At 51.7% G+C, this 18,827-nt stretch overlaps 10 protein-coding genes across 10 annotated transcripts; 5 read left to right on the top strand and 5 right to left on the bottom strand.

Annotated features, from left to right (window-relative positions):
* Positions 1-457: 457 nt before the first annotated feature.
* Positions 458-1,333, bottom strand: TRVA0_025S00298 (uncharacterized protein; the record flags this gene model as incomplete). Its single annotated transcript, XM_076685439.1, has 1 exon — positions 458-1,333. The coding sequence occupies one exon, from the start codon at positions 1,331-1,333 to the stop codon at positions 458-460; it is 876 nt and encodes a 291-aa protein (XP_076540253.1).
* A 675-nt stretch (positions 1,334-2,008) lies between these two features.
* On the top strand, positions 2,009-2,992 carry TRVA0_025S00276 (phosphotransferase family protein; the record flags this gene model as incomplete). Its single annotated transcript, XM_076685438.1, has 1 exon — positions 2,009-2,992. One exon carries the CDS (start codon positions 2,009-2,011, stop codon positions 2,990-2,992), a length of 984 nt encoding a protein of 327 aa, XP_076540252.1.
* A 187-nt stretch (positions 2,993-3,179) lies between these two features.
* Positions 3,180-4,610, bottom strand: CYB2 (FMN-dependent alpha-hydroxy acid dehydrogenase; the record flags this gene model as incomplete). Its single annotated transcript, XM_076685437.1, has 1 exon — positions 3,180-4,610. The coding sequence occupies one exon, from the start codon at positions 4,608-4,610 to the stop codon at positions 3,180-3,182; it is 1,431 nt and encodes a 476-aa protein (XP_076540251.1).
* Positions 4,611-4,946: 336 nt separating this feature from the next.
* TRVA0_025S00232 (uncharacterized protein) lies at positions 4,947-5,310 on the bottom strand (the record flags this gene model as incomplete). The annotated part of the gene is made up of 2 exons (XM_076685436.1): positions 5,296-5,310; positions 4,947-5,241 (listed from the first exon to the last, which is right to left on the bottom strand). The coding sequence occupies exon 2, from the start codon at positions 5,061-5,063 to the stop codon at positions 4,947-4,949; it is 117 nt and encodes a 38-aa protein (XP_076540250.1). The 5' UTR covers positions 5,064-5,241; positions 5,296-5,310.
* Positions 5,311-5,700: 390 nt separating this feature from the next.
* RPL33A (eL33 family ribosomal protein) lies at positions 5,701-6,257 on the top strand (the record flags this gene model as incomplete). The annotated part of the gene is made up of 2 exons (XM_076685435.1): positions 5,701-5,719; positions 5,953-6,257. 2 exons carry the CDS (start codon positions 5,701-5,703, stop codon positions 6,255-6,257), a joined length of 324 nt encoding a protein of 107 aa, XP_076540249.1.
* Positions 6,258-6,767: 510 nt separating this feature from the next.
* TRVA0_025S00188 (NADH dehydrogenase [ubiquinone] 1 alpha subcomplex subunit 1) lies at positions 6,768-7,089 on the top strand (the record flags this gene model as incomplete). The annotated part of the gene is made up of 2 exons (XM_076685434.1): positions 6,768-6,812; positions 6,880-7,089. 2 exons carry the CDS (start codon positions 6,768-6,770, stop codon positions 7,087-7,089), a joined length of 255 nt encoding a protein of 84 aa, XP_076540248.1.
* A 187-nt stretch (positions 7,090-7,276) lies between these two features.
* Positions 7,277-7,650, bottom strand: TIM12 (Tim12p; the record flags this gene model as incomplete). Its single annotated transcript, XM_076685433.1, has 2 exons — positions 7,277-7,502; positions 7,550-7,650. The coding sequence occupies 2 exons, from the start codon at positions 7,648-7,650 to the stop codon at positions 7,277-7,279; spliced, it is 327 nt and encodes a 108-aa protein (XP_076540247.1).
* Positions 7,651-7,951: 301 nt separating this feature from the next.
* KIN4 (serine/threonine-protein kinase Kin4p) lies at positions 7,952-10,649 on the bottom strand (the record flags this gene model as incomplete). Its single annotated transcript, XM_076685432.1, has 2 exons — positions 7,952-10,396; positions 10,461-10,649. 2 exons carry the CDS (start codon positions 10,647-10,649, stop codon positions 7,952-7,954), a joined length of 2,634 nt encoding a protein of 877 aa, XP_076540246.1.
* A 2,888-nt stretch (positions 10,650-13,537) lies between these two features.
* Positions 13,538-16,024, top strand: TRVA0_025S00122 (uncharacterized protein; the record flags this gene model as incomplete). The annotated part of the gene is made up of 1 exon (XM_076685431.1): positions 13,538-16,024. One exon carries the CDS (start codon positions 13,538-13,540, stop codon positions 16,022-16,024), a length of 2,487 nt encoding a protein of 828 aa, XP_076540245.1.
* A 1,484-nt stretch (positions 16,025-17,508) lies between these two features.
* On the top strand, positions 17,509-18,564 carry RFC5 (replication factor C subunit 5; the record flags this gene model as incomplete). Its single annotated transcript, XM_076685430.1, has 1 exon — positions 17,509-18,564. The coding sequence occupies one exon, from the start codon at positions 17,509-17,511 to the stop codon at positions 18,562-18,564; it is 1,056 nt and encodes a 351-aa protein (XP_076540244.1).
* Positions 18,565-18,827: the final 263 nt, after the last annotated feature.

The following is an 18,827-nucleotide window of genomic DNA, read 5'->3' as shown; positions in this document are numbered from 1 at the left end:
AATTATTAATGCTGCAATACTGGAGCAGTTTTACAAGACCATACTACAGAATAGTCTTAAAATCTGTGCTTATGTAACCCAGCCCAGATGACTGAGCCAAATGAGAGAGGGGCCCTTCGCGAAGCGGATTTAAGAAGCTGGTAACCAATTAGGGTATCATAGAGAGAAAATATATTAGACAATTGAATGGAATAGTTTATGTTAATGGGTGTTGACCTAGAAATATATACAGAGGAATTAACCAAACAGTAGAGGGTTCCTCCGCGAAGCAGAGCTACGAGAACTCGAGGACTGGCCCTCGAATATCAATGCGAGAATAAATTAAAAAACTGATCATAGCCCATGCCTGTATAGAAAAAACTACCAAAGTCATACATAGGACGCTTAGCCAAATGATAGTGGTTTCTTCACGAAACAAAAGTGTACGGCAGGGCAATCGCAATACGAAATGAATTGGCTACTTGAAAAGAATGTTGGTCCTCGTATACACTCTATCGTCCTTATTACGCGTGTTGCGGTACTTCTGAATGACATCCCAGTCGATCTTGCAGAAGGTCGAGCGGTGGCCAATAAAGCCGCATCGCGTACAACGGTGAGTAGCGTCCCGCGGCCTGTAGCGGTGCGACTTGCGGGCTCGCAGCTTGTTTTCGCGGGCCTCGAACGCATTTTCTCGGTCCTCGTCGACAAACACCTCCGGGTATACCTGGTTGATCTCCGAGGTGAGCTTCAGCAGATTGTCCGCCTCGAGCTCCACGTCTCCCTTATTCTTAATGATGTGCGTGAGCTTCTCATTATTGCAGGACAGGGTCGCCATGATGGCGAAGAACTGGCTCAGCGTGATTCCCGCCTGCACCAGAGTGTGGTAAGTGCGCTCGAACCGCTCAGCCCGCTGCAGGACCGACTCGTCAGGGTTAATTGGAGCCAGGCCGCGCTTGACGACGTCAAACAGGTACCGCGCGGCGCTACCGCTGAACGCATGCCGCAGTGTCGTCAATGCTACGAACCCGTGCTTGTTTCGCACCATGGCCCGCGGCGAGAGCTTGATGGTCATGCGGATGGCCTCGTCCAGCAGCTTGTTGAGGTTCTCCTCGAGCTCACTTTCGCGCCCCGGGTCCGCGCAGACGACGGTGCCGTCATTGAGGAACGTCTTGAACCCGAGGTGGATTTTGGTCAACTCGGAGGTCAGCCGATTCTCCCATACGTGGAAGTTCACCGGCCCCGTGAGGATCTCGTCCTGCGGGAAGAACAGGAACTTCCCGGGGTCCTCAATGACCTCCAACAAAAACTTGTCCTCTTCTGGGATTTTTACAGACAATGGCTTATCGTCGTGCATTGTACCGCTCTGAAATCTCTCACTGCTGGCAGCTAACAAAAGGTGTCCAGAATTGAGCGATAAAAGAATGTGAACTGTTGTCGGGTCCTCTACTCAACGCTCGCTCTGAAACAGCCAGGGCAGTTGTAACCGTCCCATGGAAAACTCTATTATGCAAGTGGCATGTCTGGTCCTTGTCTCTTGCAGGCTGCCACAAGGCGCCTATAGACTCGCTGAATTTGGAGACGAGCCGCCATCCCTGGCCTGGCAAGGTGTCAATTAGCATCCAGGAGGATTTTTTTCCGCATCCGTGGCTGGCGGATGTACTTCAATTGTGGTGCGTTATCATTAGGTCTTCGGGGCGCTTATGAGACACTGGTGCATGCCGGTATGTCGCCGTACTCTGTGCGGCGCTCGATGACATCAGGTGTATGGAATCCACGTGACGCGCCGCACGACTGCACTCAGGGGGTGGGGAGAAACAGGCTACTTATGCTGGGCCACAACTATCCATTCAATTTGTTATAATCGCTGATAATGGACTCACCAACTGAATTAGACGTAGAGGAAAGGCGGCTGTGGGATCTTCTCACCTTCAAATTGGGGTCTAGGCCCGCCTCGGTCGAAGTGCCCAAAGACGTGTTTGGAGCCTACCACAAAATATACCGCGTAGCTCACCAGTCAGGGCAGTACTATATGCGAGTGTCTCGCCCGGCACTGCCTGGGTACAAGACTGAGAATGAAGTGGCCTGCCTCAAATGGGTCAAGCGGAACGTGCCGTCGTGCCCCGTGCCCGACGTCGTGGCCTGGAGCAGCGACACCGACGAGCTGGGGTACGAGTACGTGCTGCTTTCAGAGGTTCCTGGTGAACCCCTGGCGAATGTGTGGAGGCAATTGAGCGAAGAGGAGTTTGATGAGACGGTGGTCGACCGCCTGGTGGGTATTTTCGTTGAGGCTGCTAAGCACACCTTTACCCAGCTTGGGGGGCTGGTCATCGATCAGCGTACCGCCCAGATTGTCCCGGGGCCCCTGAGCGAAGAAGTAGGATACGAGACTCCGCACATCAAAGAGTACTGGGACGATTACCCGGAAGTCACGTTTGATGAGCTGCAAGTGGGCGGGCCATTCAATTGCACAGCAGATTACATCGTACGGAGACTTGAGCGCGACCTTTTTGTGGTGCTGATTCACGACAATTGCAAGCCTCTTCGTGGTGCTTTTGCTGCTCAGCTGGAAAGAGTCATCAATTTACTTACCCCGGCAGTGCGAGAGAGGCTCAATTCCAAGCGCCTTGTACTAGCACACCAGGACCTCCACCTGGGCAACCTCATGTACGACGTAAAAGCAAAACAGCTCTCAGGCATAATCGACTGGGAGTTTTCGGGCATTGCGCCTATCGACCAGTGGGTGAGAAGGAACACGTTTGCAGTTGCAGATCAGTGGGCCATGAATAATAAGTATCCCAAATGGCGCGAGCGGTTCTATGAGAACTTGAAGAAGGCAGACGAGCAGCTATCGAGGGAGGCTGAAGTCGACCCACTCAAGGATGTGTTGGGACGTATATGTAGTTTGTCCTTCTGGATCGTCAATTGCACAGTGACGAAGACGCAGGCGGACGACGTTGAGGAGTGGTTGGAGCGCTTAGATACGCGTATCAAGGAGTTCTACGATTTGTTATGACCTCTACTACGTGTTACGACCTCTACGACTTGTTATAACTTCTACGATTTACGATTACGTCTACGATTTATGCATGCAATCTGGTTTATCAGACAATCTATTGGATTCATCAGACTACAACGCACGATTATATATCAAACATAATGATCAAAGACATCTCTATTAGATCTGACAACAATTAATGAGACTAAAGCTTAGGCTTGTATACAAGAGCGTCCAACTGCCGAGTATTGACATGCTGTGGCCCGAGCTCGTCGATCGAGTAGACACCCAACAGCCGCATGGCCGTCTCGATCTCTTCTCGCAAGATCTGGATCGTCCGCTCAACACCTTGCGCGCCGTACCCGGCCAATGCATACAGCGCAGCTCTGCCAATGCCGACCTGCTTGGCACCAAGACACAGAGCCTTGACAACATCGGTACCACGTCGAATACCACCGTCTATGTACACTTCTAGCTTGTCAAAGACCTCAGGGCAGTTTTCCCTCAGTTCCTGTAGGATTAGCAGTGGTGGCTGGCACTGGTCCATAGCTCGACCCCCGTGATTCGACAGAAGAATGCCAGTGGTGCCATGCTCGGCGGCCAAGACAGCGTCCTCAAATGTCTGGAGCCCCTTGAGGATAATCGGTGCGCCCTGGGGGATGTGCTTCCTCAGCCATGGCAGCGTTTCGTCCCACACTAGATCCGACGCTGTGCCATTGAATAGAGCCTTGCCGAGACCCTCAGACTGGAACGAAGCGTCCTTCTCGCCATGTCCCGAGTTCTCCGAAAAAGTAGCGCCCTCATTCTTCATCCTTTCGTCGGCCTCTCGCTTGCCTGGCGTTACAGCATCCAGAGTAAGGACTACTCCCAGGCACCGGCCGGTCGCAAACGCCTTTGCCAGCTGCTGCTCGGACTTGGAACGCTGGTTCTGCACGTACAGCTGGAAGAAGAACTTCTGGTTCTCGTCCACTGGTTCAACGACAATATCCTCAAACTTCATCGAGGCGTTGTTGCTGATCATCTGTAAGATGCCCTCACGACCACAGGCAGCGGCGATGCCTCGCTCACCGGACTCGTGAGCAAGCCGCGCCATGGCGGCCGGGGCAACGAAAACAGGCAACTTTGTCTTGTATCCTGCAATGGAGGACTCCGTATTGACGCTGACGGCGTTTTTAAAAACGCGGGGCCGGAGCAGGACCTTGCGGAATGCCTCCTGGTTGTAGTCCTTAGTGAGGAGGTCATCGGATGCAGAGAAGTAATACGCCCAAGCCTTTGGAGCCAGCAGGCTCTTGGCGGTGGCCTCAAAGTCGTACAGATTAAGCATCGCCGGCAGGGCCGGTAGCGTGCCTTTGGGTTGCTCCGGGCTTTCGGAGCTGGTGGTTTCGATGACCTCGGACTCGTCCAGCTCTCCAACATGCACGGACTCGTCGAGGTTTTCCTCGATCGTGCCCTTGGGGTGGATCATTTCGAAGTCCTCCGTCGCATCCTGGCCGGCCAGTCGCAGAATGGCCTTCCGTCCTCCGGGATGACTGGTGAGGAAGTCCGTCACATCGTACACTTGACGGTTGATGATGACCCAGCAGGACTCGCTGCTGTTATGCTTGGAAACCTCTGCGAGAGTTAACTTGTTGGACATTATCGCGATAAGTCTACACTCTACGCTTCTAAATGAAAATAACCGGAAAATATTTGTTCTCAGCTGGTTAATAATAAATATGGACTATACACGGCCGTTAGGTCCGTGGACCCCCACTTTCCCCACAATGGTGAAAGGACAGCCGCACGCCGCTTGGATTTCCGCGAATCGCATCGATTCATTTGTAATTATGGGCTACCAGTAATATCATATACTCTACATGTACTTTTAAGTGAGTCTAGCAGATATTGTACATGTAATTGGAAGCATTCTGCATGTAGCTGAAGTGGTTCAAATGTTTATTGACCATATAAATTAGAATGAATTTAAAACCTGTCAGACAGCCATACAAACCCACCCAGAATAACTCTTCCGAAGAAGCACATACAAAGGGCCGAGATCATCGCTCCTTCCAAAAGCAACGCGACTATAGACTAACCCAAGGGCAATCATAAATATCGAATGCTCTATAATAGAAGGCAAAATAAAGATGGCAGGGCTACGAGAGCCACAACCAAACAAAATCAAAATCCTCACTCTAGGGTCTGCAGGCACTCGCTCATCCTCCAGGGTGAATTCTGTGGCTCTTGAGAAGAGCTCAAAGAAGGACGTAAACTATAGAAATGATCCTCTATATCTTTTGTTAGCGGTCTGTTTTGTACTCGACTATACACTCTCTACTTACATGAAGTACGTCGTCTAACTTTCAAAACTCTGCGGATCGGCCTGCTTTTATAGCCCATCTGTGTACAGCCGTGCCAACCGCGAGCCCTAGTTAGGGTTCTTGCTCAAAGGCAGTCATATCACGTGACTATCCCTATAAATTGCCTTGTTGTTCGCGCACCTCCCATTTTCCTGTTTGGGAGTTCCCTATACAGCCGTACCGACCGAGCAGGCATGGCCCAACTTAATAGTCCCGTTATTTTCCGGGACTGGAAAACATAATTATGAAAAATTTGCGCTGGCCTCGCGCTTGGGAGTAGCCAGGGTACGACGCCGCCGAAACCCACTCACCACACCCAAACGACCATCACCAAAATAATTCTTCTCTTGATATTCGACATCAAGTAGGACCCCCGACACATCAAAAATGGCCGAATCTCACAGACGTATGTTTAAAGCGATGAACAGACCGGGTTATTCTCTAGATGGAAGAAGAAGGATTTTATTATTGGTTTGACTGGACGACGAACAGTGATAGTACGACAACTCGCTTATGGCCCTTCAAAGTGTCGTTATATGTTGTTTATTATGATAGACACTTGTCATAAAAGCCGTCATTCTTGGGAATAAAGACCCCCCGGTATTTGAGGACAGAAGAGAGAGACTAACAATAGTGTAGTGTACGTTAAGGGCAAGCACCTTTCCTACCAGCGATCCAAGCGAACCAACAACCCAAATGTCTCCTTGATCCAGATCGAAGGTGTCGCTACTCCACAGGACGCCCAGTTTTACCTTGGTAAGCGAGTTGCTTTCGTCTACCGAGCCTCCAAGGAGGTCCGAGGTACCAAGATTCGAGTCATGTGGGGCAAGGTCACTCGAACCCACGGCAACTCTGGCGTCGTCCGAGCCACCTTCAGCAAGAACCTCCCACCAAAGACTTTCGGTGCCACCGTCCGAGTCATGCTTTATCCTTCTAACATCTAAATGCCGTGGCTAAAAAGAGGATAACAAAATTGAAGATCCGGTTAAGTTAATGTTTTACCGTTTGTGTATGTTACGAAAAGATTGAGCAGACGATTCTCGTGTATATGCATCCACTCAAACTCGTAGACCTAAACTTCGTATCTGTATGGCCCTTGACATACATAGAGCGTAGGAGAGATTGCAGCTAACCTCCGCGTAGCAGAGCCCCAGCCCCAGGGAGGTATGGGAGGGGGGACTGGTCCCCCAATTGCAACATAGGACCTATATTAGACCGTTTTAATGATCTTGCTAGGCATGTGTATTGACTGGTTGACCTTTCCCAGCGACCATGTAGCCATGTTGAAGTGCCTGGTAAGGTACTGGTTTGGCCGAGTTAATTTTTGGTGTTGTGTTGTGCGCGGCAGTTGGGAGGAAGGGCGGCCAATCACAGCCAAGCCATAAAGGGAAACCTCCCATTGACGAAAAATCGTTTCCAGCAGAACCTTGAAGACAGGTATTTCGATAGACATAATGATTCCCTTTGAGGCTCTTATTCCATATGGACTGATCTTCGGTGTAAGTTGCAGGATGGCTGAGGAGTTGGTGAAATTTTTTTGGGTTGGGAAGAGCTAACTTGAAATAGCTGATCACAGTTGCAGGCGGAGGTCTGTCAGGGCTCCACGCTCTGCGAAACAACGGCAAGCGAGATCGATTCGGCCTTGATTTGTTTGAGCGACAACTCCTTGAGCGGGATTATAGACTGACGGGCCGAATTCGAGCGCAGTCCGATGCGCCAATCGCGCCAGAAGCATTCAAGACCAGCTCCTGGTGGAAGGCCGAGAAGCCATTCTAAAAACCATGCATTATTTAACGCCTTGAATATAAATTATTTTGATGTCACTCGGTGGTGGTGTCCAGGGCCCAATTACGGGTCCCCGGGGGATGATGGTGGGGTTATCTTTACTATGTACATGCACTTTAATTTACGCCATAACTCATTGGTACGCCCTCGTAACTCGCTTGAAACGTCGTAGTATTTGTTAGTCCTTTTTGCTGATTGCGCCGCTTCCAATCGCAGATAATGATGCTTCGAATCCAGCCATAGAGTCCGGCCCATGGCCCTTGGATCGCATGAACTCGCCGACCTTGAGGTTCGTCTTGAAGTACTTGGACACACACCGGTCAATGCATTCCATCTCGCCTTTATTCAGATCCTCCTCACCGTACCGCGGTGGCACACATTTGCTCTTGCAAGTAGTCAGCAGGCTATACAACCTTGTTAGCAACTGCCCGCCATTAGGGGGCCTCCATACCTTTCAAACAGTGCAGAGAGCGATTCAAACTCGAGCTGGGCCATCATCATCCGCTCCTCGCTCACCTCGAGTGAGTTCAGTCCCATATTAAACAGCGACATCCTCGTTAAATGCTAATATTTTTCTCTAGACGTCGGTCAGTAACGCTTCTTGTCGGCACTTCAAAGAATATTTTCATCCCAACCCCGTCAGCCGCACGTCCCTTCGAATCATCCTCCTACCTCTGGGGTATGTCCAAACAGTGACTGATCAGGGGCATTTGGAGGGGACGATGGGAACTGAATGGGGTAACTGGGGGCCAGCCCCCAAACTCCCCCGTAGGTCCGCTTCGCGAAGGGATGGACGGTCGTAAAAACAAAATTAATTAGAGATTAAATTAAAAAGAGCGGATTAGTGTTACATCTAGATCATCCTGCTGCGTCGCTTGAAGAAATCAACCACCTTGCGCGCCGTGCTGGGCGTCTCCGGCCGGTCATGCACTTTCTGGACAGATGCGTTGGACCGCGGCTTGGTCGGCGTTGTGTTCGACCGGTACTGTCTATTGATGGCGTCGTGCGCTGGCTCCAGCACCTTGCGCGGCGTCGACTCCTGAACCGTGTAGCTGCTCTGCGACGGCTTGCTGACAATTACAACGCTCTCCTGCGACGCCTGCGCCCGCATCGCCGAGTTCACAGAGCTGTTAATGTTGAGAGAGAATCGTTTCTTGTCTGGCTTGTCGGAGGAAATGCTGTACGAGGATGCATTGGTCGCCTCGCCGCCTGCGCTCACGTCGGAAAACATGGAGTGCCGCTTCGAGTGCGAAACTGACCGGCTAGACGAATGCCCGCTGCGGTGGGTCGGAGTGACAGCCACAGAATTGCGGTTAGAAGGGGCATTGCTCGCGGAGTTCCCGCTGCCAAGAATCTTGGAGAAGAACTTGTCTGCGCCGTAGGAAATGCTGGCTACGGCCCGTCGGTGTGACCGGTGCGACTTCTTGGTGCTGGCCACACTGCTGGCACCCGTAGTCTCCAGCGATCTTAGCGAAGTCTTAGTCGCTGGAATGGGCTTTGCAACCTTTTCGGCCTTGAGTGCCAGCGCAGACGGCTCTTCGCGTTCCTCCTCGATCTCCCTGGCCTTGTCCTTATCCTTGGCCATCGGCTGTGGATCCTTGGTGGTGTTCTCGTCTATCGAGTTCATCTTGGTCAATGCGGCGGTGGAAGGGTTGGACCGGAAGGACGTTGGTCGGCTGATCTCACCGGGGAGCGTCGAGTCGTGATTGAGCGCCACTCGTGGCTCCGAAGACGTATTGACGCGGAAGTTTATGTCACTCTGCTGCTGGACAGGAAGCGATTGCTGCGGCTGAGGCGGCTGCTGTGGCTGGCTGATGTCGTAGTTTCCAAACCCCACCGATGTGGGCTGAAAAGAAGTGGGCCGCGGCTTCTTGGACCCGGGCAGTCGAGCCGCAGGCGGTTTCGTGGTGGTATCGTAACTGTAGTTGGAGCTGTCAATGACGGGGGATTGTCTATATGGTGGGACCATCAAACTGTCAGAAGTAGCAGCAATTGTAGGTGTGCTGCTACTGGCGTTGTTCTCGGATATGGGCGCAACGGCGACGCTTCGTCGTCGTTGCTCCGCTGGAGGATAGACGTTCTCGGGGATATCTAACGACTCGACAAGTTCCTCGGCGTCCTGCTGAGGCTGAGGTGGCTTGGATTCGCCAATGTGGGACCGGGCATAGGACGTGATGCCCTTCTGATAGTTCATCTGCACCGAATGGCGCCGGGAATGGCCCGAAGGGGCGTGCTGCGGCGGCACCGGGGGTGTTGCCATTGCTGGCGGCTGGTGGCCGTACGACGGGGGCACCATGACGGAATTGGCCCGCTGGTGCGTCTGGTGCGGCAAGTGCTGTCTCTGTGGCACCGCCGGCTGGTTTGGCTGATTGAGGTTCGAGGTCGAGGAGGCCGATGAGGACCCGTGCGAGGCGAAAGAGGTCGCCGCCGGGGTCGACTTGACCTGGACGCTCTGCGACCGCGACAAGTGGGACGCATTGGCCGTGTTGGCGGACGCCGCGAACTTCTTGGATGCCAGGTAGCTCTGGTCCCACTCCTGCGGCGTGACGGAGAGGAAGTGGGCGTGGGGCGCCAGCCATGGGTGCGCTCGTACGGTGGCCAGGTCGACACGCTTGGCGGGATCGGGCACGAGGATCTTGCGCAGCAAGTCGCGTGGCATGGGTTGGATATACTCGGGGAAGGTTAGTGGAGTCGTTGTGATGTACTTGTAGAGCTGCGTGATGTTGTCGCCGTCGGGGTTGGCAGGGTCGTCGTCAAATGGCAGGTACCCGGCGAGCATGGCGTAGAGGATGACGCCGCAAGACCACACGTCGACCTTCTGGCCGACGTACTTGGAGTCCGACACGACCAGCTCGGGCGCCGCGTAGCAGGGCGATCCACAGCTTGTGCTCATGAGGTCGAAGATGGACCCGTCGGAGGAGGCCTTGAACGAGTTTGCAAACCCAAAGTCGGTAATGATGATGTTCTTGTGCTTGTCGAGGAGCAGGTTTTCGAGCTTGAGGTCGCGATGGACAATGCCCTTGGAGTGCAGGTAATGCACTCCTGACACGAGCTGGGCAAACAGCCGGCACGCGACCGAGTCCTTGAGATACCGGTGGGTGAGGATGTGGTCAAATAGCTCACCGCCGGACGCGTATTCGAGCACAATGCCAATGTACTTGTCGTTCTGGATGACCTGCTCGAGGTGGACGATGTTGGGGTGGGTGAGGATCTTCAATGCATTGATTTCGCGGAACACCTTGGTCTCGCGGTTGGACTTGGGCGGCACCGTGTCCTTACGGATGAGTTTGATTGCGACCTGTTTGGTTAGTGGAGAGTCAATTATCAAGGGGGGGGGGGGGGGGGGCAGAAAGGGGACTTACCTGCTCAGGTTGCTTTCCGTCTTTGCGCCAGCCAAGCTTGACCTTGCCAAACTCGCCCTGGCCCAGGGTGGACCCGAGGATATAGTCGCCGAACCGGATCTCGCGGTGGACCCGTCGCGATATGGAGTTAGAAATCTTGGCCGAGTTTGACAGGCGCGACGAGACGCGAGGAGGAGCCGGGTCCGACATTTGGACGATTTCCTGGAAGGGGTGGGCTTTAAGGGGGAAAAAATGGCAGGGACGCCCTTAAAAAATACCAACTCTAGAGGTTCGATACCAAGTCTACAGGTTCGAAGGCGAACCGTGTCAAGAGCCGAATCGACTGCGGATGGATAGGGGGTGGTAAAGGGGGGAGGAGAGGGTATGTGGCAGCTCTCGATTTTTTCCCTGTATTTTTTGATTCGCAGGGAAAAAGCAGGGGGGAGTGGAGCGTTGGTGATGTAATTGGGTGGACTGCTGTAATATTAACCCCCCCGTTATGCCTGTAACTAACGCTGCTTTCCTGACTTGACTGGAGTGCGTGCGTTTGAATGCTGACGTCTTTGGCTGGGCTATTATAGCTTGGGGTCCTTGGACTACCGGTGAGATCTTACACAGTGTATCTGAACACACAGATTGGTACGGGGTAGATAGTGTATTTGTTTACCGATGTACTTTAAAATTATGATAAACTATATCTACGAGAGAACTAAGAGGTCCAGAAGAAAACAGAGCTCCCTTGAACGGAGAATGGACTCTTTCTCGGTTGCGGATTCCAAGAGCCCTCGCCATGGTATATGAAGGCGGATGAAAAAGGAGGTGTGTGAGTGTGTGAGTGTGAGCCATGTCCATTACACACGCGCATCATATCACCGCTCCTAAAACAGCATCGTAGTAATGTGAACCCAAAACAAAACAAAACACAACCTGTACTTTTGGAACGGTTTTTGTATATCCAATGACGCGTCATTAACCAGTCCAAAATTACCATCCTCCATACTTTCGTACTCTCGTGGTACATTGAACTGCCAGGAACCCCTGTCGCCGTCTTGCTGTTTTTTTTTGGTTTTTTTTGGTTTTTTTTTTCTTCCTTCCCTCCATGTGATATTGCATGTTAGCAATTGCCGCTTCGGGAAGCCCCGTTCCCACCACCCCTCTTTTCCGACATTTTTCACCCCCTGAAACGGCTGTACGAGCCGCCGTTTTGAAACTTTCACCCACTATGTACAACTAGTACTGTACTGTACTACGGGTGTACTACTGTATATATATTGTAATGGGTAGCCTACATTCATACATACTACAATTCTAGAACTGTGATACATATACTACGGGTACAGTAGACTACTACTATGTACTAATACTGTAAGCGTACTACGGTGGACTACTGTGTAGCAGGTAGTCTATGTTCATACTTTGGTTAAAACTGTACAGTATACTACCGGTAGTACGTAATTTATAATTATATGCTACTGCCAGAAGGCCGAGCGGGTCCCAAATACTTACCCTTCTGGTGGGCCAATCAATCCAGCTGTATATAGCATGTGCTTACCAATACTACGGTACTGCAGTACAACTACGGTAGTACGGTATACGTGAAGCTCAGCGATGGACCACATTCTGGGCCCTGCATATTGGACTCGATGAGGCTTAACTATGCCACGCTACACTATTGTACTCCACAGGAGATGTGTATTATGAACTTGTTGTAGCATTGGTAATGCTGGAGCCTCACCACCCAATATATCCCCATCTTGGCATTGTTAGCATTGCATGTTGGGACTGACTGGGGCTTATTGTCCTACAGCGATCGTGAGTGATTATAGTAATCATGAAGCTTGTATAGTGATTATAAAGATTTTACTGCACGGTACAGCGATTATGAAGATTGTAGAATGATTATGCATATAGCAATGTTAATGGACCGGTACGGCGAAAGTGCCGGTATTAGGGAGACCAATGCGGCTCACAAACCTTGCACAGGACTCCGATCCACCAAGCCCATCTAGACTACCGTGTCTAATCAACGCTGAGCCACGGCTGATAAGTACATGGGCGCTGTGTCTACGAATTAACGCTGAGCCACGGCTGATAAATGCAATGCTGGGCATCAATCTAGGCAGTAGAACAACGCACATGCACAGTACCTGTGTATCACATATGAAGAGTCAGTCGAACATATTCGATATAGATGGAAGTTTCGCGTGGGATGGAAGCGTTTGTGCCGCATGCACGATGCCCCGGGATCGTCGAGACAGTCAATTCCCGAACAATAGAGTACATACAGCCGTCTATCCTTCTACACGAGGTGCATATTCCTCACATCGCACACCATCACATCATCGAGCACTTTATTAAATCCCCTCCCACATGTACATACCCAAAGCGCAGCTCAACATAGGTCCAGGCCTTATTTACAATTTGTCGCAACTCCGTCTCTCCCCAGAGATTGCCCCGGGCTTCGTTGAGCTGATTAATATCTGGGGTCAGTAATCGATCTAGACGCTCTAGACCCTCTGGCAAGACCTGTGGGCAACGCCTCGCTTATAAAAGTCAGGTCCGGGGTGAACCTGTCTGACACCCGGAGCAAGGAGTAAAGCCGCGCTCCGCGCCCGGAAAAACTTCCGAGCCGCATACGCCGCATGGACCCTTACACAAAGGACCCGGTGTTCCTCGGAGATGGATTGCCCTATTCAACGACATATTAGGACGGGCAAGGCAATGCCTCATCCGCTTTCTCATCGACACTCGCCCGATACGGAGTTCAGAGTTGTTGTTCCACCGAGGCTTTGCGTGACGTAGCATCATGTAAGTGAATCGCAGCCACTCGACCCCTCCCCATTGAAAGCCCCTCCTCCTCCCGGGCCCCCTCCTCCCCCCGCCCCTCTTAGTAATGCCGCTATATCCGGGAGAGACGTGAGCCGCACATAGAAGGGGGGATATCCAGCCAAAGTGTCTCCGGCTGGAGTTAGAATACAGATTGATCGGTTGAAATACAGTAGTATATATAATTGAATGCACAGACCCCCATTTCCCCCCTGGACCAATGCGCCAAGTAGTGTAGTATTTATTAAATGTCTCTTAGTTGCCTACTACCCATGCGAGAACGAAGCTATTCAGACAGGAAGCCTGAACAGATGGACGCGCTGGGACAGCCGCCGCCGGCCAGGGGACACAGTTCCGAAGGCGACCTCCAGGGCTTGTCCGAGGCTTACGTCTCGGCGCTCTTGGCGGCCGGCCTTGAATCGACCAGGCCCAAGCGCAAGCGCCGAAGAGTGCCTGTGTCCTGCGAAACGTGTCGCCAGCGCAAGCTCAAATGCGATCGCAATCACCCCTGTGGGTCCTGTGTCGCCCTCGGGTCAGCCTCGTGCTGTAAATACCAGACCAAGGAGGAAGTCTTCCAGAAGTTCGCCGAGAAAAACAGCACCACGACAAGCAGCAACAATGCGAGTAGCAGCAGCAGCACAACGTTGACAAATAGCAGCACGACGCCTAACTCAGCAGTGGTGGCCACTTCTTCATACCCAACCTTGGGTCGAAGTACCATCACCGCCGCGAGTTCTGACGCGCTTCTCATGCTCGACGCGCCCTCCACCAGCGGATTCCAATTACCCCCCGACGGAGCTTTCCAATCATCATTCAGCCAATTGTTGGACGGCCATAGCCAGTTCAGGCCGTTCAGTCAGGAGCTGTTCCGTCCCGCATCAACAGCCATAGGCACGACCGTGGGCACAACCATAGGCGCTACCATAGGTAGCGATGTCGCCAATTCTGTAGCCAACGAGGTGGACCCCGTCTACCAAGGACTCAACCACATCTACGACCAGCAGAGGCTCAATCTCTTCTACAAGCCCGTGCTCACCGTCTCTCAGGGAGGAGTAGTGCGGTTCCGCCCCGGGTTCAACTGCCCACTGCCGCCAGCCGACGAGTTCGTGAGACAGCTCCACCACCGTGTCAACTTCCGGCTCAATGCGACCCTCTCGACGACGGTCCCATTACCGCTAGACGCGCACCGGCAAAATCAGGCAGACGTCATCGACGAGTTCACGCTACGCATGAGAAACCCGCAACGCCGCTCCAATGCGTGGCTCCAGATCCTGCTCGAGTTCGTGCCGCAGAGCCCCAAAGTGTGCGACTTCCTCGTTGAGCGATTCTTGCTCTACGTCAACAGCCTTTTCCATGCCGTGAGCCCAATGCAGCTGCGCAATGACCTCAGCGACCTCCTCCTGCTGCGTCAGTCGAGCATCGACGACCTCACTCGATTGCACGCTCTACCCAAGCAGTTCAGCGTCTTCTCCGAGTACCTCCCGCTCAGCCACGACTACAGCGTAGTGTTCAAGACGGACCAGATCCACAAGATTGGCCTGCTACTCATGGTCTTCTACCTCGCACGCAAGACCCTCCCGGATGACTGGGAGCGCCGCGGGCTCGTAGATCTGCTCATGTCCGAGGTGAGCTCTCCAGAGGCCGCTGAAGCGTATGCCGAGCGCACCTACTTTGGCGAAGGGCTGCAAACGCTCGCCGCATGCGGCGTCAAGCTCACCAACCTCCACCACGAGTCGACAATCCCGCTCATCCAGACGCTCTGCTACATCTGCGTCAATAAGACAGTCCTTGGCTCAGAGGAGCTTGACTCGCGCCACGGCATCTCCGGGCGCCAGATGGTGGCGAATCTCGTTCAATGCGCCCTGGCCATGGGCCTCCAGCGCGACCCGGACGTGTTCTACGCGTCGTCAAACATCCCCATGAAGAACCTGCGGCGTCATCTGTGGCGCCAGGTGCTCTTTCTCGACACCCTCAATGCGGTCAGGAGTGCCACGAGCCCGCTGGCCAGCCTACAGTTCTCGGACGTTGACCTCTCGCGCTACGAACCAACGTACGATGAGGACTACCTCAGTGAGCAGCTAGGCCAGCGTGCTGAAGAAACCTTCACGCGGCTGGCTCTCATCTGCCGTAAAGCCTACGACGACCTGCTTCTGTCGGCGAGTGATGGCGCGCCGCGCATGAGCGTCGAGTCGCTAGACGCTGAGCTGTCCAAGTTCTCGGTGGCTCCATCTTCAGGGGAGCATTATGAAGCCATATCTCGCATTGCGCGCATCCTTGTAGGAGAACAGCGACTGTGTCTAGAGAAGATCTTTGTTGTCGCTTCGTCCACCGAAGAGGCGGTACAGCATGTGCTCCGCTCGGCGTTGCCCGTGCTTGAGCAGGAAAAGGCATGCCGGTACAACTCGCACTCTCCATTCGACTACGTTTTGTCCTCGGTTGCACTGAGAGCGGGTCACATTGCCAGAACTTCAATCGTCATGTCCCTGGCAATGCCCGGTGTCATGGCGTCTGGGTACCGCCTTGGAAGTGACTCACAGTCGTATGCCACTATCCTGCGCGAGATACAGCAGTGTCAGGAGTGGCTGGCCTCTCAGTCGCACCGCTACCTGGCATGGAGCGACTATCATTATATTTCAGCCGTGCTTTCCTGCATTTCGGAACTCGCACCGGGTAAGGTTCATTTCGCCGAAGGAGACCAGAAGCGTCTCGCGCCATTGAGCTCCAAGTGGATATACAGGCTGCTCTCGGAACTCTTCTAGACTGTATTTTTATTTATTCGTGAATATTCATTTGTTCTCGTTAGCTCTACAATCTGCCTTCTATCAGACTAATAAGTGGGTTATTGAAGGGGGTGAAGTTCCCCTTATTTGTGAAACGGCAGGGGTTTGCCGAATAATATGATAACAACGACAATAGGAGTAACGGTATAGAGTAATCAGGATTAAATCGTATCGACCCCCTTTGATTATTGGATTCCAGCCTGTAACGAAATTGGACAAAATTACCACTTGGCAATTGAATAGGAATTGAATCTCAGGTACAAAAAGATCGCTTTGGACAACATATGAGGAGACTATAAATTGCGACATTCAGCAACATAAAATTGAAAGCAATGATTTAACATGCGATGATTAGAGGAGTTTCGCAACCGGACATTCTCAAGATTGGTAACATAACACCCCGCTCACAAAGTGCGATTGACATGGTATACCTCAGGATATTACGAAATGCTGATTACTATCGGCATATTACGGAACGGCTATTTGGCATGTAGGTTAGTACCGGTAATTGAACCAATTATTATTAAAATAATTATGTTACCGGTATATCCGAAGGAAATGCTTCGATGAACTCTGGAGAACCAAGCATTCTAACAAACCATTACGATAATCGACGAGAAGACAGATGTGGCTATTAACAGAGGTAATTCATTTATATACTCGAAGTTCTCAATCTCAATGTCTTCGTGGGCTGGGATTATTGCTCTCTGAAGCAGTTGTTTAAAATGACACCGAATTGCAAGGCTCGTAAACACAACAATTCTAAACTTGTTAAAAGTCGCTTCTGCTAGAAATCGATCAGCTGTGTCAAACAGGGAAGCAATTGGCGAAAGATTGTATTCTAATCCTATGCAAGTTCCAGGCTCGGAATGTCTACCTATAGTCGCCTCCGTACCGTCCTCTCCCCCCCCGCCCGGATGGACTAATTTTGAGTCTTCCAGCACCAAGGCTTGCCGAAAGCTTTCATTTACCGGTAATATGCTACTATTTCCGCTATTTTTTTATTATTCTCATAGAATAAAGGTGTTCTCGAGACAAGTACATTATAACACAACGGACCTGCAATACTGGCACAAGAGCCTAATTGATCGCACGTCAAGTGTGACGGCAATCGTACAGGCTATGTCAAAAATATCCACCAAATAGATCTAACGGCCATAATTTTTCCATGCAGTTCATTAATCATTCACAGTTACGGTACATGGTCATGTATGGCCCTACTAAGTCAATGAACCATGGACAGTATAACCACTCTCGACCAAAAGGGATATACCCCTATTTTCCCTTTGAGCAAATAATTGGACAATGCAACTATTTTCTTTCCTAAGTTACTACCGGTAGATATCAAAGTTCTGGGGAACGGGTCGTAGTGGTGGTGTGGTGCCGCGCAACGCGTCCCGGTCACTTTTTCAATTTATCGCGTCCCGTTTTCTTAATTTACGCGCATTAAAAGAGTAACGAGAATGTCATTGTGGGTAGATAAACACCGACCAAGAGACCTGGCATCTCTTGATTACCACGAAGGGCTTACCAAGAGCCTGTCTGCCCTCGCCGCTAGCGATGATTTCCCGCATTTGCTGTTTTACGGTCCCTCCGGTGCGGGCAAGAAGACGCGGGTCATGGCCGTTCTCAAAGGGCTCTATGGCAACAGCGTTTCACGGATCAAGACAGATGGACGAATAGTACAGGCGGGCTCCAAGAAAGTGGAGTTTAACATACTCTCCTCGACCTACCACATTGAGATCACACCGAGCGATATGGGCAACCAGGACCGAGTCATTATCCAGGACCTTCTGAAAGAGATCGCGCAGTCACAGCAGGTTGACACAACGGCGAGGCACAAGTTCAAGGTGGTTGTCATAAACGAAGCAGACTCGCTAACGAGAGATGCCCAGAGTGCGCTGCGACGTACCATGGAGAAATACTCTCCGAATATTAGGCTGATTCTCATTGCCAACACGACTTCGAATATCATGGCGCCAATCAGATCGCGGACGCTGCTGGTGCGAGTGGCCTCGCCGTCCGCCGAGGAGATGGGCCGTGTGCTTGAGGAGGTGGCAATGAAGGAGAACGTAGATATCCAAGACGCCCCAACTGTATTTGCCAACATTACCAAAGAGGCCAACGGCAACATGCGAAAAGCGCTGCTCATGCTTGAGGCAATGTATGCACAGAACAACCGCATAACGCCTGAGTCAACCGTGCCTCCGGCAGACTGGGAATTGGTCATTAGCAAGCTAGCGGCTAATATTCTCAAGGACAGGAGTGTAGACCAGCTAGTCAGCGCGCGGGGCATTTTCTACGAGCTGATTAGCCATTGCATCCCGCCTACTGTCATTATCAAGAATCTTGGATTTGCATTGATGAAGCGCCTACCGGAGACACTCATCCCGGAGATTGCGCAGTGGACGTCGTTCTATGACCATCGTATTCGGCTAGGAAGCAAGGCCATTTTTCATTTGGAGGCGTATGCTGCGCGGGTCATGCGTACTGTTGAGGAGTATCAGATGAAAAGATAGCACGCTTTGAAAGCTATAGTGCAGTAATGTAGTATATACAGTAATGTTGTCATTTCTGAGATAGTGCCTTGTATATCTCTACCATTGCATCCACATATATAGTCAGTGGACTAGAGAATAAGCAAGAGAGTAGAGTAGAGAGTAGAGTAGAGAGTAGAGTAGAGAGTAGAGTAGAGAGTAGAGTAGAGAGTAGAGTAGAGAGTAGAGTAGAGAGTAGAGTAGAGAGTAGAGTAGAGAGTAGAGTAGAGAGTAGAGTAGAGAGT

This window comes from Trichomonascus vanleenenianus (assembly GCF_965637985.1).
Source record: "Trichomonascus vanleenenianus strain CLIB 3782 genome assembly, contig: TRVA0_025S, whole genome shotgun sequence".
In the NCBI taxonomy this organism is placed as follows: Eukaryota; Fungi; Ascomycota; class Dipodascomycetes; order Dipodascales; family Trichomonascaceae; genus Blastobotrys; species Blastobotrys vanleenenianus.
The sequence above is the reverse complement of the archived record's forward strand: the minus strand, read 5'-3'. Positions and strand labels throughout refer to the sequence as shown.